Below are 20,655 nucleotides of genomic sequence, written 5' to 3'. Positions count from 1 at the left end.
AAATAAAAATAACAATAATAATAATAATAATAATAATAATAATAAAATAAAACATTCTAAAGGTAATCTAATAGCATTTAATTACATTCAATTAACAACTAAGTGTATTCTTTCTAAAACACAAAGTATATTTACTAAAGTATATTATTCACATAATAATACACTTTTTAAAGTATGTTAAAGTGTACATTTTCACAATATTGGTATTGTCAGTTTCGTCGGAAAGAATCAGAAGTAGAAATAAGAGCATAAAAAGTCCAAGGACTATACAAAGATTCAGATTATTCATGAAAGTGGACAAATGGAGCTTTAAATTTGTGAACATCAGCAAAAAAAGTCTAGCAGATGTTACAACTTTGAATCACTGAATCAAAGCATTTCCTGATATTATCAAAGCTAAAGAGATCCTTTCATTTTCCATTTTAGATATGAACTACATTAATACTACACAGACTGAACCAAACAACAGCACGAACATCAGCAGCGTATTCACACATCTAGTTCTGCCTGTGCTCTACAGCATCATCTGCTTGTGTGCCTTCATTCTCAATGGATTCGCTGCTTGGATCTTCTTTAGGGTTCCCAGCTCCTCAGCTTTAGTAGTTTACCTTAAAAACATGATGGTGGCAGACGTTCTGATGTTATTTACCTACCCGTGGCGTGTGGTGGACGACCTCGGTTATGGCGGCTTGCAGTTGAAGCTGATAGTTTGCCGCTACACAGCTGTGCTTTTCTACCTCTGCATGTACACAGGAATAATCTTCATGAGCCTCATCAGCTTGGAACGCTACCTAAAAATCGTGCGCAGTACCTCCGGCGTGTCTTCTTTTCTGCAGCGTGTTTCGGTAGCGAAGGCTCTCGCGCTGCTAACTTGGGGCGTCATGACGTTCTTCACGCTGCCGAACGCCATATTAAGCAACCAGCCCATGCCTGAGGTTTTCTCCTGCATGGCCCTGAAAAGCGACCTGGGTCTGCAATGGCATGAAGCTTCAGCCCACTTTAACAATGGAATTTTCTGGGTGGCGTTTCTGCTGATGGTGTTTTGCTACACCTCTATCGCCTGTCACGTGTACCGCTCTTACAAACGCGTGCAGCGGGATAGCAGCGAGGCCAGGCGGCGGTCAAATCGCAGCATCTTTAGCTTGCTGGCCGTGTTTGTCCTGTGCTTTGTTCCCTACCATGTTTGTCGTGTGCCCTACACATTTAACCAAAGGTACAACGAGGATTTTAGCACCCAAAACAACTTGATTCTCATCCAGGCCAAAGAAGCTACGCTCTTCATGTCCTCCCTTAATGTGTGTCTGGATCCTATCATTTACTTTTTCATGTGCAGGACATTCAGAGAATCACTTCTGCAGAAGACAAAGTTAAACCGCAAAAACAGGAAGCACAGAGTTCAGTTTCAGCAATCCATAAAGACTGAACAACAAAGTAAAACGACCATTAGCCATTTGCAAGATGGGAAAGATATTTAAATTTGAAACCACATACCTAGCTGTGGCTTCCGTGCATGCAAAAATGCAGCAAGAAGAGATGAAATGGAAGGTGGTCACAATGAAGTGGTGTTCTCCCAGTAAAACTCTAACTCAACCATACATGCTACATTCTAAAATTGAAGTATACAAAAAAGAGCTCTGGATCTGATGATTGTTGGATCACTGGAGTATCTGCAGCTGTCAGATCACTGTTGGGAGGTAAGGGTGGGGGAAGTTAACTAAACAACCATGACAGTTACAACTAATTAGGGGTTCAAGCACATCGATGTTTAGGGCTTTAATTGTGTGGCGCTAAAACCCTATTGTAGAGTGGCCAAGGATCAGCATTCTCCACCTAAAACTGATTGGACAGACTTATCTCAAAAAAATCTCAGACATATCGCAAAAAACATAGCCACCTTCAGCAAATGAATTTTATTAGACAGAGTTACCGAAGACCAACTGGAATGAATCTCAGTGGACCTGTTTGAAGAATGAAACCAGCCAATAGATGGCATTAATGAGTTTTATGCAACTGTAATCACGTGGTGTTTCACACATCCACACAATATTCATATAATTTGATACATCTTCTCATACTAAAGTACTTTCTTCAAGAACACTGCTGTCAATAAAATCATTCATTCATTTTTGATTAATGTAAAAGACCTATTTCTACGAACTAGTCCTAGCTTTTTTGATCAACCTTAATAAAAGTACTGCAGTATAATCCTCTAAATTCTCTCTCTCTCTCTCTCTCTCTATATATATAAATTAACTTTACTCTTTGGTAAACTTGGACTTTTAGAAAATGGTCCAAATATACCCTAAAACCTATAAACTGTAAGTGAAGACTCAAAACTACACTCAACTAAATGAGCACATGCAACAGATGATTCCAAACAAGCATGCAAAGTTTTATGGAGATCAGACCATGATCATACAGCTATGTGTAGCAGTTATACAGCTATACAGTTGAACATTAACTTTAATATGTGTTGTCTTAATAAACTGCCTGTTAATGTTCTTTTCCATTTACATTCTTGCTAAATAAAGCTTAACTTCTTTTAAAGCATTTGCTTCAACCTCTGTAATTGCTGCTTACAGCTGTATTTATAGAAATAAATGTTGACTGAAGCAATACTTTGTTTATTGCCTCAGACACTTTTAATCAGTTATATATGCTCTACAGTTATTACAGAATTTAGCATTAATCTCTCAAAGCTATGAAGAAGTTTTCCTGATTATATTTCTCTTTAAATGGGTCAATATTACTATAGGGTGCCTTTTGCTGTCCTGTACATAAATAACTAATTTGCCATGCTAACTTAACATAAAAATGACTATGAAAGGGTGTGTTATATTAGGCTAAGGTTTTATATTCATAACAAAAGCATTACTTGGCTCTTTAGATAAAGTTTTGATGTAGGAGGATGCATGTTGTTTTGCTGTGTCCCATGCATTGCTCATTAAATTTAAATGAGAGTAGTAAAAAATACAGTAAAAAAAAAAAAAATAAATAAAAAATGTTTTGTTAAATAAGAGACAACCATGTGTAATTTGAGTGTAATGACCATTTGGTAATAAAAACATTTTTTATTTAATAAAAAAGAAGAGTTTGTCCATGTCTCTTGAATGGTTGTCCATCCTGTCGTATTGGGGAATCCACACCTTTAAGAAAAGGCCGTCCCCTTTACTGACATCTGGACAACAGATTTTTTGTCTCTTTAGTGGTGGGAATTTCAACGGCTGAAGTGAGTAAGTTGGTGACTTTTAAATTGACAAATGTTCTTCGTACGAGTTTGCTTACTTGCTTTTCCTAAGCTTAACATGTACCCTGTCGGCATAAAATATGTTGGAAGTGATTAGAATACAGTATTTCAAAATACGTAATATAAGTTTAAATATACCAAATTCTCTTCATCAACCAGACTAACTATTTAGCTAGTCACAGTTTGTTGTAAGCTAATATGCTAATTGAAGTTAAAAATGTCGACCCTTTCGTTGTTCCAAAATGTCCACCCTGTCGGCCACTTAGACTTGATAGGGTGGACATACACTTGACAGAGTGGATGTAGCATTCATTTGTAGATAATATTGCTAAAAACTAAAATTAATTTGTTGTACGATTATGACACCTATGGACTCATAAGCTACGATGCACCCTACTATGGAAAAATCATCAGCATGCGCTAGTGGTAAACAAAAAGAGCATAATAAATCACACGTTGGCAGTTGTAGTGTTTATGTGTGCTGATAAAAAGTGTAAGTGGCGAAAGAGGAAGGAATAAGAGCTTGAGGTAAGCAGTTTTAAGTTTTAGCGTCATGTCGCGTTTTCATTAACTCATCAGTAAACGAGGGTCGTGGCAGCACACACACCATACGATGATCAGGCTGAATTTCTAACACTATCAGAAAATGATCGTAAGCCATCTTTGCTTGCAAGACCGTGATAACGGGCGTCTTTGAACCTATAAGAGAGATAGTAGGAAACAATCAATGCAATTTAGATTTTGATTAGTGCAGTCTATACATCACATTAAACTGAATTAACTGATGCCTAGAACTGATTACTCAAAAGTCTTGTTCAGGACTATTCAGTATGGGTTTTAATGGCCTTGTTTCAGGTACATTTATTTTCCCAAAACTTACTAACCACGCTTAATCTTTTTCTTTTGTCCTTTTTTTTTCCCTTAAAAAATGCAAATATGTACATCCATCTTGCTCACATATTATTGTTGCACAGTTTGTGCTGAATATATATAAAAAAAAGATGTCTTGGCAATATTTTGTTACCAGTAGCTGAAATAAGCACAAATATCAGGGCATATCAAAACATCTCAAGGGCCTCAAAATCACCTCAGACCCCAGAAGGTTAAAACTATGGTGGCAGAAGGCAACTGGCCTATTTGGGCTGACCTGTCCAAAAAAAAAAAACAAATAAAACAATCAAATAAACAATTAAAATCACCACTTACAATCACACTTGAATCAGTAAAATCAGACAGTTAATTAAATATTTTAGTAAAAAAGGCAAGGTCGTCAAAGTTCGGTCCATATACATTAAGAAGTGTAACACTTGAGCACATAAATCAGGCCACACACGTTCCAGCTGGTAAAGGTAATGCCACTGCCCCTTGAAAGTAAATTACGATTCATAGACAAGTTAAAAATAAACAATGTATGCCCTTTTAAAACAATCATGGAGACTGAAAAAAGAACTCAAACAAAAAGAAAATGAAGAACATTATCCTCTAACACCTGTCCTACTTTCTCAAACAAAGCGAGAACACACATTGCTGAGGGGTTGCCGGACCATCAGAACAGTGAAACTGCAGCTTAACAGAAAAGCCCTATAGCTGCTTCTCCAGTCACATAAACAAAAGAAACCATCATATTAATGTTCCAGTTTAAGTGACTGCTGAATACGTCACATACCAGAGCACATTTAGCCTGCACACATAAGTTATTTTCAATACAGCATCCCATTGAAAACTTCCATCTCCTCAGGTAGGGTGACCAAATGTAATTTATGCAATATTTCAAACATTTAACCCACAGGAGAATATCAACCCTTCACAACAGCCCAATTCTGTGCAAAAAATGTGAATTTTGCAATCCTGCATCTAACAAGCTGCAAGAATCTGATTTAACTGATCTTAGGTCAAGACAAGAGTAAGAAGAGATGACTGACATGCTGGAGGATTTGCTGCTCAGCAGATAATATGCTCATATCTGGGGCTCTATCATGCACCCTGCACAATGCAGCATCAGGCACGATGCAAGTGTTTATTTCTAGTTTCAGCCCAACGCAGTTATCATTTTCACGTCCTGCGCCACGTTGTTTAAATAGCAAATACATTTGCGCCCATTTGTTCGCCCATGGGTGTGCTTAGGTGCATTGTTGCCATGTTGCTATTTTGGGGCAACTGAAATAGACTGCACCATTGATCAATTAAAACCTGGTCTAAAGCCAATGGCACGATATTTATTTATTTATTTATTTTTTGCTATTCAAAGAGCGTGTTAGTAATATGCGCCTATAGGCAGGTGCACAATGCACATAACACTCTGCTTATCATAACACTCTGCTTATTATAGAATTGTGATTAGTGATGCCCAAGTTACTTCTCTTTTTCTTTGGCAGGTAAGGGAATGATTGTGTAGATCAGTCTCTAAAACTCACTAATAATATCAGCGTAATGTACAAACTGATCTGTGTCAATAGATGGCAGTAACGCATCTGATACCATTTGTGGTATATTTAGTTCAAGTACAGACTGTATGCTAATGCAGGCTACTGTATGTTCCTTTGTGGATTTTTGAATTACTGTCATTCTTGTCTAAAAAGTAATGAGATATTAATTTAAATTGTCTAGTTGGTTAAACAAAACACATATAGGGACAGGGAAACAGGGAAAAAGTATTGAAAACATGAAGAAAGGGAGCTGCAAAAAGGCATATACAGTACCAGGATGATGAAGATGAAACAAGGGTTGACATTTTAGCAAGACATTGATCTCAAACACAGCCAAGGAAACTCTTAATTAGTTTCAGAAAAAAAAATTAAATAAATAAAGCTGCTAGAATTCATATAAGAGGCCCACAGTAACTTCAAGATTTGGAGACTAGTTTTTCCATACAGGAGGCATCCTGAAGCTGTCATTACCAACAAAGGCTTTTGATGGTTTAATTGTTGTGTGTTTTTTTTTTTTTTTTTTATCGCAACAGCTTGTAATTTTAATTCAATTACAGCAGCTAAATAATGTAATACTAAACTAAGCAAACAATGACCACTATAATGGCATTAAATTTCTCTTTTAATGATTTCTGTTTATTAACTTCAGGTGTCTTCAATAATGGTCAATCATCACTCAATAAATCACTTTATTACCTCATATACTTCAACACTACTTCAGTATTCATTGTAACACTTTTAAGTATGGACTCACACTGGGCTTTTTGCTGTGTGCTTTTGAATTTTAAAACTGGTCAAATATATAATATGTGGTATTGTATACGTGATTTTGCAGAGTAGAATATAAGCTTTGTGCGTGTTATGTCATTGTATAACTGAGTTAAAGTGCATTTTTGCATGTTGTATACAAATCAGATATTTGTATAACAAGCAAATGAATTTGAATATTTGTCATTCTTCACTTTTTCACACATCAAGATGCATTTGCTTTCATTTTTTCACTTTCATTTTTTGTGTGAGCACACTGAAAGCTGGACCAACTGCTGGATCAAAGGCTTACAACTAGATATGAAGTAAGTTTAATATGATAAACCAGCTAATTGATGCAGCTAATTAATATTTACAATTATTCAAATGATAGAGTGAAGTGTATACTTGTATAATAGTGATGTCAGCAGGGTTTGCACTCAATTGGCATTATACTAACAAAAAACAGATTCTTCTTGCAATAAACTGCAATTTGAAAAATACAGGAATTTTCACCAGATGACATAGCTTTATTGGGAAAGAATGAATTACTTAAAATGTGCATGCACTAGGAAAAAAAAATATATAAAAATATATACAGCAGGCAAAATAACTATTCCACAGGTCACCATTTTTCTCAGTAAATATATTTCCAAAGGTGCTGTTGACTTCAAATTTTCACCAGATGTCGGTAAGAACCCAAATAATCCATACATACAAAGAAAACAAAACAAATAAGTTCATGAATTGAGTTATGTGTAATAAAATGGAATTACATAAGGAAAAAAGTATTGAAAACATGAAGAAAGAGAGCTGCAAAAAGGCATCTACAGTACCAGAATGATGAAAATTAAACAAGGGTTGACATTTTAGCAGGACAATGATCTCAAACACAGCCAAGGAAACTCTTAATTGGTTTCAGAAAAAAGAAAATAAAGCTGCTAGAATTCATAGAAGTTCAAAGAAGAGGCCCACAGTACCTTCAAGATCTGGAGACTAGTTTCTCCATATAGGAGGCATCTTGAAACTGTCATTACCAACAAAGGCTTTTGTACAAAAATTAAATTTCAGTAGTCCAATCCTTTTTCCCTGTGTCATTCCATTTTATTACACATAACTTAATTATTTGTTTTATTTGTATGCATGGACTATCACTTCAATGTTATGTCAATGTTCAGACACTAGGAGTTGCTCTTGGGAGCCCAGACAACCTCTGACATCACTGAGAAAAGGCCAGTGTAACTGGCAAGCAAAATTTGCATAGCTGGCCACACCCCAGACATCCTCTCTCTGAGAAACGGCACTTCATTCACCTCTCTTTCTCCTCATCATTGGATCTACGACATGGGCAATGCCCTTCTCCACACAAGTGTAGTGAGACTACCTCTGAGTGCTTCAGTGGCAATTTGTGAGAGCAAATTCCTCTAACTAAGAGTGATCACAGTTGCACTGTGTATTGTTCGCCATGCCTCTATATCTGTGTCCTTCTGGTTGCATTTTTTTTTTTTGCAACTTGTTTTCTGACCGGCATGTGTTTAGCCCCTGCCCACACTGAAGCACCCCTTGTGGATGGTTCATGTCTTTGCTGTGACATGGCCATAGTCACAGTGTACTTTTGGCTAGCAGTCAGGAAAAGAATGCGTCACCGTAACTGCCTTCCATCCTGGTCCTTCTACTTCCTGGTACGAGGCCTCAGGGATGTGCTTTGAGGGACAGTACTTGTCTTCTGGTAAAGTTACTGGATGAGTTTGAAGACTTGTTGTGAGTTTGCTTTCTCTTTCAGGGCTTGTGAGAAGGATGAGTTGTCAACTGCAGCATCAGACAGCGGGCTTGAGCCACCAGAGACAAATGACCCGGGTAGGATTTGGTCTCCAGACTGTTCTTTTCTCACTTTATGAAGTGAACACTTCCCAACAACCAAGTTCACCAGCCGCTGAGTATTTCTAAGCAAAAGAATAGGCTTCTGGCTAAGTTGACTTATGCCATTTTATGGTAACTCTCCCAGCTGATGGAGAAGAAGGTCCTGGGCATAGAAAGGTTACAAGATGGAGAGGTGAATTTGTTTGTGACACACTGGCCTTGTCAGCATCTGCACCGCCATTGTGGCTCTTAGTATTAGGACCAGTGTTCAAATTGTGTCAGAGCACTTTGGGGGTCCCCCTGTCGTTGGGCTGTAGGACTGCCGTGGACAGTTGACTCCTAAAGTTCTTGATATTCTTCATATTCAGTGCAGTCAGTTCACAGCAGTGACAGAAATTAATATTTTTAATTTAAGTTTAAAGTTACCTTTTAAAGTTTTACCTTTTATGGCCATTATTTTACCTTTTAAAAATTCATTATTATTTCTAAAATTATTAATTATCTTTTGCATCAAATTCTTATATTTAATCAATAAAGTCAGTTCAAATATTAAGACATTTTAGACTGTTACCAAGCAAATAAAATAATTAACAACAAAATTCATCTTTTCAATGCAGAGGAAGCACAGACAGATGTATTACCTACCGTTTAATGCAGGACATAAATACATTAAATGCATAAATAATGTTTTGATATTTTAATCCTAAACCGTTGAATGCTGATATCTTATTAAAGTAAATTAAATTATTAATTTTTTTTTTTTTTTAAATGATAAGGGACTTTAAATTTGAAATTAAAACCGCCAGTAGGGGGCACCAAGTCACTATTAATGAATAAGTCATTACGATTGAACCGAGTCATTCAAACAGTTGATTCATTCACAAAAAAAAAACCATCATGTTGTTCAGAGACGTAATCCATGAGATTCAATCTGAACAAGACTCGGGGGTTTCAGCTATGACTATTCTGAACGGCCACTGCATTCTAAACTCAACAGAGTTGTGTGTGGATGGTTGTAATGAGCAACGCTGTAAAAACGCGCACAAATAAAATATGATGTGACATGAGCCGGTCTAAATTTAATACAGCAATCAAATCTTTTCATTTAATTTTCATTTTCACTAGTTTCATGTTTGAAATATTAGTTTTATTGACCCCCACCCCCACCCCCACCCCCACCCCTCTCAATTTGAACACTGATTGGGACCCCTAGTTTCGGAACTTTGACACAACGTCAAAGTGACCGACCGAAAGAGAACGTCTCTGTTACGGGTGGAAACCCTTGTTTCCTGATGGAGAGAACGGAGATGTTGTGCCTCTAATGCCACAACTCTAGACTGTCACTGAATGAGTTGTGATGCTTCCTTGACTCCTCAGAACAAAACAAGTAAGCAAATACTCACCTGTTAATACCCGGATGACCAGGGTGTGGTTAGCTATGCATATTTTTCTCACCAATTTCATTGGCCTTTTATTAATGATGTCAAAAGTGTCTGGGCTACCAGCAAGCCCTAGTGTCATTCAACCATTTATGTAGTTAAAAATTCATATTTGTATTTGTTATTTTTTTTTTTTTTTTTGTCTTTTGCTTATATAGATGATGCCTGAAATACCTGCAACCAACTGCACAACTTTCACCATTTTCACCATAAAACCAAGCACGACTAACACAACACAAGCTCTTTGTACATTCCCTATTAAGGAGGTTTTTATAATTGCATATTCACTAGTGTTTCTCCTCAGTCTGGTGCTGAACTGCATCATGATGCGGGTGTATTTCTGTTTTTAGTCAGAAAATTCAGGCCAGTGTCAGAGTTTACATGAAGAACCTAGTTGCATCTGACTTCTTTCTTATTTACCTGGCAATTAAAACTCAGGTAATGTCAAAAATGCATGTGGCTCTGAGGAGTTTTATATGGAATATGGTTTACTCCCAAAGCATTACTTTTTCGGGCCCCACATCTGACCCCCCATTTAGCTGTTTCTGAAGTACGCTGCAACTGCTACAGCAAGTACTAGTCATATATTTGAGTGTTGAGCAGCGATCTTGTTGGCTACCAATACAGAAGAGAACCAATCAGCTGTGCCATTTTAAATTGATGTCATTATGTCAGATTTAGTTAGACCTATTGGAATGCACCATCTAGAGTTTCATGCCAGAACTTGATGATGTGGTAAAGTTCACTTATCTTGCATCTACCATGACTTGCAATACCATCTGATTAAGCATTTGACAAATCGTGTGTGACAGAATAAGCATCTATCTGTCTGCACCAAAGTAATGTATGAAAGTATAAAGCATGTATTCTGAGCATCCTGTTATATGGTGCTGAACAGTGTTGAGGGTAACGCATTACAAGTAACACGTGTTACGTAATAATATTACTTTTTTCAAGTAACTAAAGTAACGCATTACTTTTGAATTTCTAAGTAATAACAGTTATTTTTTTCCCCATTTATTGATTGACAAGTCTCCTGTCGGGAAATTGGGAGTAAACATGATGTTACTGTATTCTAGACTAAATATGAACATGCATTAATTTACCTCACTTACAGTATTCTTCAAAATGATTAAAAACAGTGAAATGCAAACTCAGAATATGATGCAACCTTGCAATAATTAAATATGTTAAATAAAACAAATATCCTTTATGTATTTAATCCCATTTTATTAACCAGCCTCTTTGTTGCTGACCTTCGATGATGCAATTCAACCATACTAATAAGCAAAAATTACTTTTAAACTAACATTTGTGCTTAATTTTTATTATAGCTGAAGAGTGATCTCCTGCATAAATGTACTTTTCTTTCAGCCTGAGGTGAATTCATTTCACTTTTGGTGTAAAAGGGCTTTTACATTGGAATTGTTTTATATTAAAAACAAAAAAGCAAGCCCTGCCCAGATTTAAAAAGTAACGCAAAAGTAATGTAACACATTAATTTCCATAAAGAGTAACTAAGTAACGTAATTAGTTACTTTTTCAGGGAGTAACGCAAAATTGTAATGGATTACTTTTAAAAGTAACTTTCCCCAACACTGGTGCTGAATGCTGGACTACCCACAGGTATCAAGAGTGCCTCAGGTTTGTACTTTGTAAGACATGGAGGAATGCGCTACTTGCACACCTACTTCCGCGTTCTGTTCAATAGGGCTCAGTCAGTTCCGGTTTAGTAATGGCTACGTTCTACACCCGCTGTCTCCAGGATCTCCCACGGATTAATGTTACTGACGTGCATCGTATTTGCAAAACAACCAAAGCTCCATCCAGCAAGCTGGAGAAAGGCTTTAAATTATACGCAGCCTCGTATATACACGGTTACGAAGGTAAGCAACATTTAATGTTAATCAGCTTTCAGTGCTAACTGTTAGCTAACTGTAAACAAACAGGAATGCCTTAATTGTTTTCATTATATGTGCTTGTGTTATTGTTATCAGTATCAAATAAAGACAGGCTGTCAGGGGAAGTCTGCATTAGAGCCTTGTGTCACAGGTCAATGAGGAAGAATGAGACACCACACAATTTAATAGTATGCTAGAGACATAGGGTTCACCGTTCTCCAAAACCAGTTCAGGTGATCAAGTGTGTTCAAATGCCTTCATGTGTGTTCTGAATTGTTCATGTGTGTTCATTTTCTTGAAGCATTACAAATAACAAGGAGGTTTTGCAGAAGAATCAGAATGTTGTCAGTCTGAATTTGAAATCCGTATTTCTTAAGATACCTGTATGGTTCCAGTATGAAGTATTACATAAACCCAGAGTAGCCACAGTGTATTCTGCTCTTACAAAGCCACCTTGGTTATTGTTCTACTAAAATTAATATGCTACTAACTTGGACTTTATTGGCAAGAAGTACAAGTTAATAATTATATATATATATTTTTTTAGGTTGGACTCAGGGATGTTTCACCTGTGGTGCTCACACACCAGCAAGTGTTCATGTGTGGCAGGCACTGCTTTGTGCAATCACACGGTTGCCTTGCTGTTTCAAACTGCCCATTATTCCCAGCTTAATTTATCGGTTGTACCCCCTGTGCTTAGCTGCACTGAAAGAGAACAATCCTGGCATAAACCACGAACAATGGTAATTTAACATCAGAAATTTAGCCTTATTGATAAGACAGTATAATCACAATATGTGACATTGTTTGTGAAATTTACACTAAAATCTCAATGTAATTTTGACATCAGGAGCATCAAAGTTCAATTTCAACCATTTATTTCACCATGATTTCAATATTTGACATAATCTTATTCAATTCATATTAAAGATATCAAGGTTAATTTTTCACACTATGTTCTTTACATTATGCAGGATAATTTTATGTAGAAACTGAATTCTTTTAAAAGTGCATTTTAAGTTTATAGTTTCAGCTTTGTTCTTCTCTCTAAGATTATTTACACTTGTCTGTCAGGGCGTGAAACCAGGGGTGCTTCTCATTTCTTATTTGTGCATCCTCGTTTCCTTTCCTCGCTTCCTTTCCTCCTGTCTTAGCTCCACCTCTTCAGGATGCGAGGGAAGGACACAGGGAAAAGACGCGAGGACGGAGGAATGGAAGCAAGTGAAATGATATATCCTCGCTCCCTTTAGCGTCACTTCAAAGCGTCGTCAAGTAATGATGACTCTACACCGCTGGATTTAGCTTGCATATGGGGATTCTTGAACATTAGAGATAATTATTATTTATATTGTAACCGTTTCAACCTCCACAAAAGACCACATTTGTTCTTATTTTTTTATATTACCAGTTATTATTAACAATGAATTATTCACAGTTATTAAATGTTTTTTATTTGTAGTAGGCTATAGTATGACAGTATGTTTAATTTTGGTGCTTTGATATAATTCTGCAACTGTACTAGAGTTGTGATTTTACATACATTTGTGTCTTGTACATGTAAACAATAATGACAATTATAATAAACATAATTAAAACTGTGTTGAAAAGTACACATTATACATCGAAATTAAAAGCACTGTCAAAAAATCACCCACAGTCATGCTTAATACTCACATTTATGTGTGTTAGAATTTTCTGCCATGGTTAGCACTTGGAGCAGATGTGAAGGGGGAGGAGAATTTATACGTGCGTCACGTTAAGTCGATAAAAGACTTCCGCATAGGATACACCTGTGTATCCTCGCTGATCGCTCCTCATGAAGCCTCCTCCCTCCTCGATCCTCGCCTCCTCGCGGTGCAATTAGAGAATTGAGATGTCCTTCAAGATGGCTGAGCTCGATCGGTTTCCGGGTCATAGGATGGAGGACAGAGGACCGAGGAGACGAGGAGGGATATTGAGAAGCACCCCAGGCCCCATCAATGCCATGGTCATCACAAAACCCGTAGCAAATCGTTCTGTACAAGGTGGAGTGAGGTAAATTCAGCAACCCCTTTTTTTTTTTTTTTTTTATTTTTTTTTTTTTTGTTACAAGGATGCTGAGAACAAAGATACTTTGCTGCATTTCATTGCAAGGCTTTATGCTGTTAAAGTGTTTAAGCATTTAAAATAATACATAAAATTTGTAAAAAACTATAGCAATAGTAATTAAAGCAATAACAAATGTAATGTTAGCAACAATAATTAAGCTAAACATTTCCCTACAGAAGTGGACTCTACAGAGGGATGGTGGGCCCTTTACCAGATTCATGCATGTTTAGAGTTGAGGAGGCATACGCAGAATTCAGCCCTGAGGACAAGCCACTTGTTACCACCGTGAACATGTCACCTGACAAGCCACTTGTTGAAAGTGCATTCAGGTTGGTCCAGGAAGGAAGCGTATTGTCTTACCAGCAGCCTGTCTTAACATCACGGTACATCACACTACACGATGCCCCATCAACTCCACCTTTGCCTCTTGAAGGATATTATCTTGCTCCATCTAATCAAATGTTTGTTTGCACTGAGGAGGAGCTCTTACACCTTCGAAGTCTAAACACACCATTGGATATGGCTTAGAAAATTGAAGAGGCAACACGCGAGCAAAGCTCTTGTCCTGACTGGCATCAGCTTCGCAGATCAAGAGTAACCGCTTCCAGGTTTCGGAAGATATGTCATGTCAGAGGCCTAAGCTCTGCAGAGTCCCTTGCAGAGCGAATCATCAGAGGAACCCGACAGACAGCAGAGATGAGAAGAGGTGCTGAAATGGAGTCAGTGGTAACAGTGGAATACAGCAAGTTGAAAAATGTTAACTACTCACCCTGTGGTTTAATCATCCATCCTAATGCTCCCTGGCTTGGTGCATCCCCTGATGGCGTAGTTTTCGATCCCACTGACAATCCTCAGTTTGGACTTGTTGAAATTAAATGTCCTAATGTCAAAAACATTGTTGACTGCAAATATTTGCAAATGGACCATGGATTTCTCACCCTGAAAAAGAGCCATGCCTACTATTACCAAGTGCAGGGACAACTACTGGTCTCAGGAATGCAGTGGTGTGATTTCATGGTGTGGGCCCAGGAGGATTATTTTGTCCAGCGTATCTACAGTGACACTTCAGTGCACAAAGTTATCAGAGAGAAGGTGGATTATTTTTACTTTTACACATACATGCCAAAATACTTGTCAATGAAATAACTGAAATTTTAAAGAAGTCAGAGAAATTAGATAAATCTGTAAAACAGCACTCAAACATGTTATTAAATATGTTTTATTTGTACAATGTCTGTTTCTTATGTTCAATTCCATTTTCTGATATGTACAGTGTCAGTTAAATTTACAGTAAATTTTATTTATCTGGCTTGTCATTACAGTTTCTTCTTAAAATAAACATAGATTGAGTTAACATTTATTGAGAATGGCAATGAAACAGTAACAGTTAAAGTAAGTCATAAATATGGAATAGCATTCCAGTAGTCAAAGTAAAAAGTAATCTAAGATTTGATTTCATTTGATCCATATCTTAACTAATGCCTTGTTTTGATAATTTGACAACAGACATGCAACTGTAAAAAGTTGATTAATGTTAGCACTGTGGGAAAGTGTGATGACACCATCAAAAAGTTTGTTTTGTTTGATCCTCCTGATGACCCGTTCCACGTGCACACGCAGTCTCGCTATTGCCTGCGTTTCTTTCACCTGATGTGCTGGCATCTGCTTTCCCCTGGACAGAAATGGTGGACAGTACACTTTGCAATTGACTCAGTCACTAATCAGAAAGCCTTTATCAACCATAACTGCCATGTCTTCTGTCAGTCTTTTTGTTATCCCACACTGTTTAAAGAGCTCCCTGTCACTCACTGACCCAGCATAAAGCTGAGAGACGAATGTCACTGGACCATGAGGAGCTATTCCAATGAGGCCTTTCATTGTGCAGTGAGATTTGTAATTTGAGTACATTTCACTTTGGAGAAATGGTGAGGATGGTGTTTGACATCTGATCTCAGTGCAGTCAATGATGACCTGTGTGTCTGAGAAATCAGAGAACTCTTCAGGGAGGTTAGATTTTACATCAGCTGCTGAAAGCCACACACACACTGATCCCAGCAGTGCAATTATTCTGCTCACTGTGGAAGGATGCATATGGAAACGGTGTGCCAGGTCTCTCTCCTTTAATCCAACTGACAGGTAGACAAGGAAAAGAAAAAACTCATCGACTGGCTGCAGCAGCTGTCTCTGGAAAGGTAAAACATGCATGGAAGTTAAGTTTGTATAAGAACATATTAAAGTCAAAGTCAGCTTTATTGTCAATTCTGCCACATGTACAGGACATACAGAGAATTGAAATTGCGTTACTCTCAGACCCTTGGTGGATAACAGATAACATTAAATACATAAATTAGAATTTTAAAAATACAAAGAAAAATATGAATAAATACAATTATACATATAATATATAAAAACAAATACAATATACAAGTAAGGGCACATGGCAGAGAGTGCAAACCAGACAGAGTAGTGCAAATGCAGACATACTGTATAGTGCAAATAGAGCTTGTAAGTATGATAAAGTGATAGAGAGCAGCCCTGTAACAGACAAGAGTCTTATGAGGTAGACTAAGAGTAGTATATATAGATAACACATTGTAAATACTACCCTGTACTGTGTTCTGTAAATGTACAGTCACGCTGACTGTGTGCATATAACCTACCTCTGATGGTGGCAGTTCACGTATGATGTCTTCCTGCTTTCTAGCAGCAGATTTAGCCCTGGACACATGAATGATTTTGTGTATGGATGGCTCGATTAGCCACCAGAATGACATCAGGTGACGGTAGCTGGGGAACCTATAAGCAGAAGTGTTACTGAATACATTTACAAATTGTTGACATGTTTCCATGTTAGTAATGCAGGTACATGCATCTAAAACTGAGTATATGTAATCACATCTAATCGTAAAATTCTACCAATCTTTAGACCTACCTTGTGTAAAATCTGATGTCCTCATCTGAGCCGGCAAACCGTTCCAATCCAAAATCACGCTGAACGTGTAGCTCTTGTAGCTGTTTTTTCAGCTCCTCCACTTCATTAGAAAGTTCTTCTATTTTAGCACATGCCAGGTCTAATAATGAAGGCTCAGGAATGCTACAGTAATCATTAACCATTGTTACATCCATGGGTATGGATTCGACGGATATCACCTCAGCAGGCCTCTCTCTCCTCTCCCACACACTGGACCGCGATGCTTTAACGGCGTAATCATTCCAGGCAAAAATCACTGGCACAGCGCCAGTTACTAACTTTTTTTGTGCCTCTCGTGTTTGCGGTTCAATAATCTGATCACTGCTAAAATGTTTACTGCAAACCTTAGAATTGCTGGTAGGACAAAAATCGTCTCGGCGTATGTTCACAAGCCACCGTTTTCTAAGGTCCACATCTGAAGGAAAACTGTGAAAACTTAAAGTTCCGTTTAACTTTGCAGAAGATGTACACAGTGGAACACAACAGTGTACGTTGTATACCTTCTGCTGTCTCTGAAATCTATAAACACACTTTTTTTCTGAACATTTCCTCCAAACTCCAAAACAATGGCCGACAAACCGGAACTCAGCGAGCCCTATTACTTCAAGGCGGAACTACGTCACGAGTCTGCGTGCAAGTAGTGTATAAAATGTGAAATGAGGATCTATTTAAAGTGATAAAAAGTGAAAAAACTTTTCTCTTATTTTTCTTTTCTCTGCATATTAAATTTGTTTTTGGGTCAAGGGGGCAGTTGTGGTCTAACGGTTATAAAGTTGTAACCAAAAGATTGCGAGTATGAGTCTCAGTACAGACAGCATTTGTAGGTGGGGGGATTGAAAGACCAGTGCTCTATTCCACCCTCAAAACCCATGCTCTTAAGCAAGGCACTGAACTCCCAATTGCTCCCCGGGCACTGAAGCAAATGACTGCCCACTGCTTCGGGTGTGTGTTCACTTCTCACTGCTGTGTGTGTGCTCTTGGATGGGTTAAATGCAGAGCACAAATGCTGAGTATGGGTTACCATACTCTGCAAATTTCATTATTTTTTATTTTTTTTAATTCATACATCTCAAGTGGGCTGGTGATGTTACTACTGTAGAATGTCCCCCTCCTGCATTCTTCATGCAACACTGTACAACATGCTCAACAAGGGTGTCCATACTGCTAGACAGCCCAAAAGGAGGTTTGAAGATGTACTGAAAACAGATCTGCTAGATTTCAGCATACTATCCAACTCCTTGTCCCAGGCAGTGAAAAACCATGCTGAATGGAGAGCTGATCTATACAGAAGAAAGGCTTAAGACCAATAAATGTCTTATTGTTACCTGCATTTTCACTCGCAATAGAAGCATGCCATTAAACATGCTTCATATAGAAATCTGTGAAATAGATTGCACTTGTTCTGTTTTGCTCTGTTTTTTAAACACTGAACTTCAAACTCACCAACACCACTTTGTTTATTTCTGAACTTTTGCCAGGCATTGATGCCTTGGCCATCTTTAAGCATGATTGTTTGGATTTATATAAAATGGTAATACTTTACAATAAGAGTGCATTTACTGTATAACATTAACTAAAGTTTAAAAAAAAAGTTGTTCCATCCATCTGTCTATTGCGTCTTTTTTTTTTTTATTTAAACTATGCACCAACATTATCGATCAATGTATAGTTAATATTTAATATTAATTACATTTTAAAAGTATGGTTCAGTTTTTTTTTTTTAAAGTACAGCACTATTTTAGTTTTCATTAAAATGATAGTTCACCCAAAAATGAAAATTCTGACACAAATTACTCACTGTCATGTTGTTCCAAACTTGGCCTTCTTTCTGAGTCTCCATAGACAGCAATACAGCTGAATGGTTCACAGACCCAGAAGTGTAATAAGGACATCAGTAAAATAGTCCATGCGACATAAGTGGGGAAGAATTGTTGAATAAAGTTATTTTTGTTTTCTTTGCACATTTTTTCTGAATTATTTTTGGGTGAACTATCCCTTTAAGTATCCATTTTAAAACTTTTGGTTGATTAATCAGTTATCACCAGTGTGGTCGAAACCTAGTTTTTGGTTTTGGTAAAATCCACCTCCATTTGAAAGTGACTCAAACCAAAAAGGATTTGATCCATGAAAGCATTGTGACTGATTCAAGTTCTCCCCAAGTTCAAACCAATGACACTCCAGGGGGACAGTCCCTATAGCAATATACCACAAAGTTTATATTATACAGTTTGTGTACATGATTGCATATAAATAAATATATATTTTTTTCAGGTACCTAAAGATTGTCCGGCCAACGGAGACTCATACTCTGCAGATGGATCATACTGCCTGCTACATATCTGCAGCAACTTGGCTGTGCTTGTTAACCATGGCTTCCATCTTTCCAAAGGGGGATCCCCTTTCTGGAGAACCTCTGGGGTCAAATTCCTAATGTGTTAACCTGTGAATTCCAGTACAGATCCCAGCTCACTGTGAACAAAATTATCCACTCTATGGCCTTTGTGTGCTTTATTTTTGTCCTGATATCTCTGATCAGGTCAGTTTTGGAAGCCAAACATTCAAAAGGTCTAAACAACATGCTAGTGCTAGTGGTCATTTTCTGTGTGTGCTTTGTTCCCCATCACCTGGTGAGACTTCCTTACATGTTCATCAGACACCTGTTGAGTGCTACACCTGCTAATCTCACCATCTACCATCACCATCCTACTTGCAGCACTAAATGACTCCTTAAATCCACTTTGTTAGTCTTTGCACGTTCACTTTGTAAACACTGGGTCTGTAGTTCCGTGTGACCTTTCGACCTGATTCAGTAGTATGTAGTGTCGTGAACGTGCATCTCAGAGCCTGTGCTACACGAGCTTTTGTGCTTAAAAAGTATACAATTTTTTATTTTTCAAAAAAATGACAGATCGTTTCGCTAGATAAGACCCTTCTTCCTCGGCTGGGATCATTTAGAACCTTTTGAAGCTGCATTTAAACTACATTTTGGAAGTTCAAAATTGGGGGCACAATTGAAGTTGATTATATGAAAAAAAATGCTGAAATGTTTTCCTCAAAAACCATAATTTCTTTATGACTTAAGACATGAACATCTTGGATGACAAGGGGGTGATAACATTATTTGTAAATTGTTGTTCTGGAAGTGGAGTTCTTGTTTAAGATGACACAGAGTCATCCATGTAGTATGCAGTATTGTGAATGTTACATGTGTTTGCTTGTCTGCTTCGCTTTCACTCTCACAGGATAAGTAGTGGCACCTGATGTCAATCAGCCCTACTGAGTAAATGTCTCTTCTGATTTGCTCCATCGCCATGAGCTTTGTTTTCAAAAGCAAGCCAGTTTCAAGCTGCTGGAGAGACTAGAGTCTGGAGTTTTCTCCTACAACTAAAGTAGGGTAAAGTAGGGCAGTGGTTCCTAACCACGTTCCTGGAGACCCCCCAACACTGCATGTTTTCTCCTTGTCTCCTTAATCAAGCACACCTGATTCAGATCATCATTCAGATCATCAGCTCATTAGCAGTGTCCCCGGAAAATGTTCATTTTATGCACAGCTTATTTAGTTTATTAAAACAGGTAGTTTTGCATTTGTATGCTATTTTTGGCAGTGTCTTCTCTCGAGTTTATTACTGTTTCTATTTAAAGATCTTGTATCTACTGTATTACTTTGTTCCCTTATGTTATGTCTAAAGAGAACTTTATTGTTGATTTGAAAAACTGTGTCTGCTGAACAGTGCAGAACACTGCTGTTTTGGTTGGCGTTATGAGGGTCACAGTGAGAGCTTCTCTGCCAGGCCAGCCCCCACGGACCTCTTACTCCTCCTGCAGGCTCCCAAGTGATTTCACTGGTCTGTCCCAGTATTTCATTCGGCGCCGCCAGAAGATCAGATGTCACTCGCAGGAACGGAGGATGGGCTTTCTTCGTCTGAGGATGAGGATTCAGCGGGGCTGCTCCCCTCGGGTGTTGTGGCCGCTACTG

At 37.8% G+C, this 20,655-nt stretch overlaps 1 protein-coding gene and 1 pseudogene across 1 annotated transcript; both read left to right on the top strand.

Moving 5' to 3' along the window:
- The first annotated feature begins 428 nt into the window (after positions 1-428).
- Positions 429-1,475, top strand: LOC127177212 (P2Y purinoceptor 14). Its single transcript, XM_051129355.1, has one exon. The coding sequence runs from the start codon at positions 429-431 to the stop codon at positions 1,473-1,475; it is 1,047 nt and encodes a 348-aa protein (XP_050985312.1).
- Positions 1,476-9,880: 8,405 nt separating this feature from the next.
- Positions 9,881-19,402, top strand: LOC127177473 (uncharacterized; annotated as a pseudogene).
- The last annotated feature ends 1,253 nt before the right edge of the window (positions 19,403-20,655 follow it).

Source organism: Labeo rohita, chromosome 15 (genome assembly GCF_022985175.1).
Source record: "Labeo rohita strain BAU-BD-2019 chromosome 15, IGBB_LRoh.1.0, whole genome shotgun sequence".
Classification (NCBI taxonomy): Eukaryota; Metazoa; Chordata; class Actinopteri; order Cypriniformes; family Cyprinidae; genus Labeo; species Labeo rohita.
The sequence above is the reverse complement of the archived record's forward strand: the minus strand, read 5'-3'. Positions and strand labels throughout refer to the sequence as shown.

Excerpts from the sequence above, each read along its gene's own strand:
- LOC127177212 (XM_051129355.1), top strand. The coding sequence starts at position 429 with ATGAACTACATTAATACTACACAGACTGAACCAAACAACAGCACGAAC.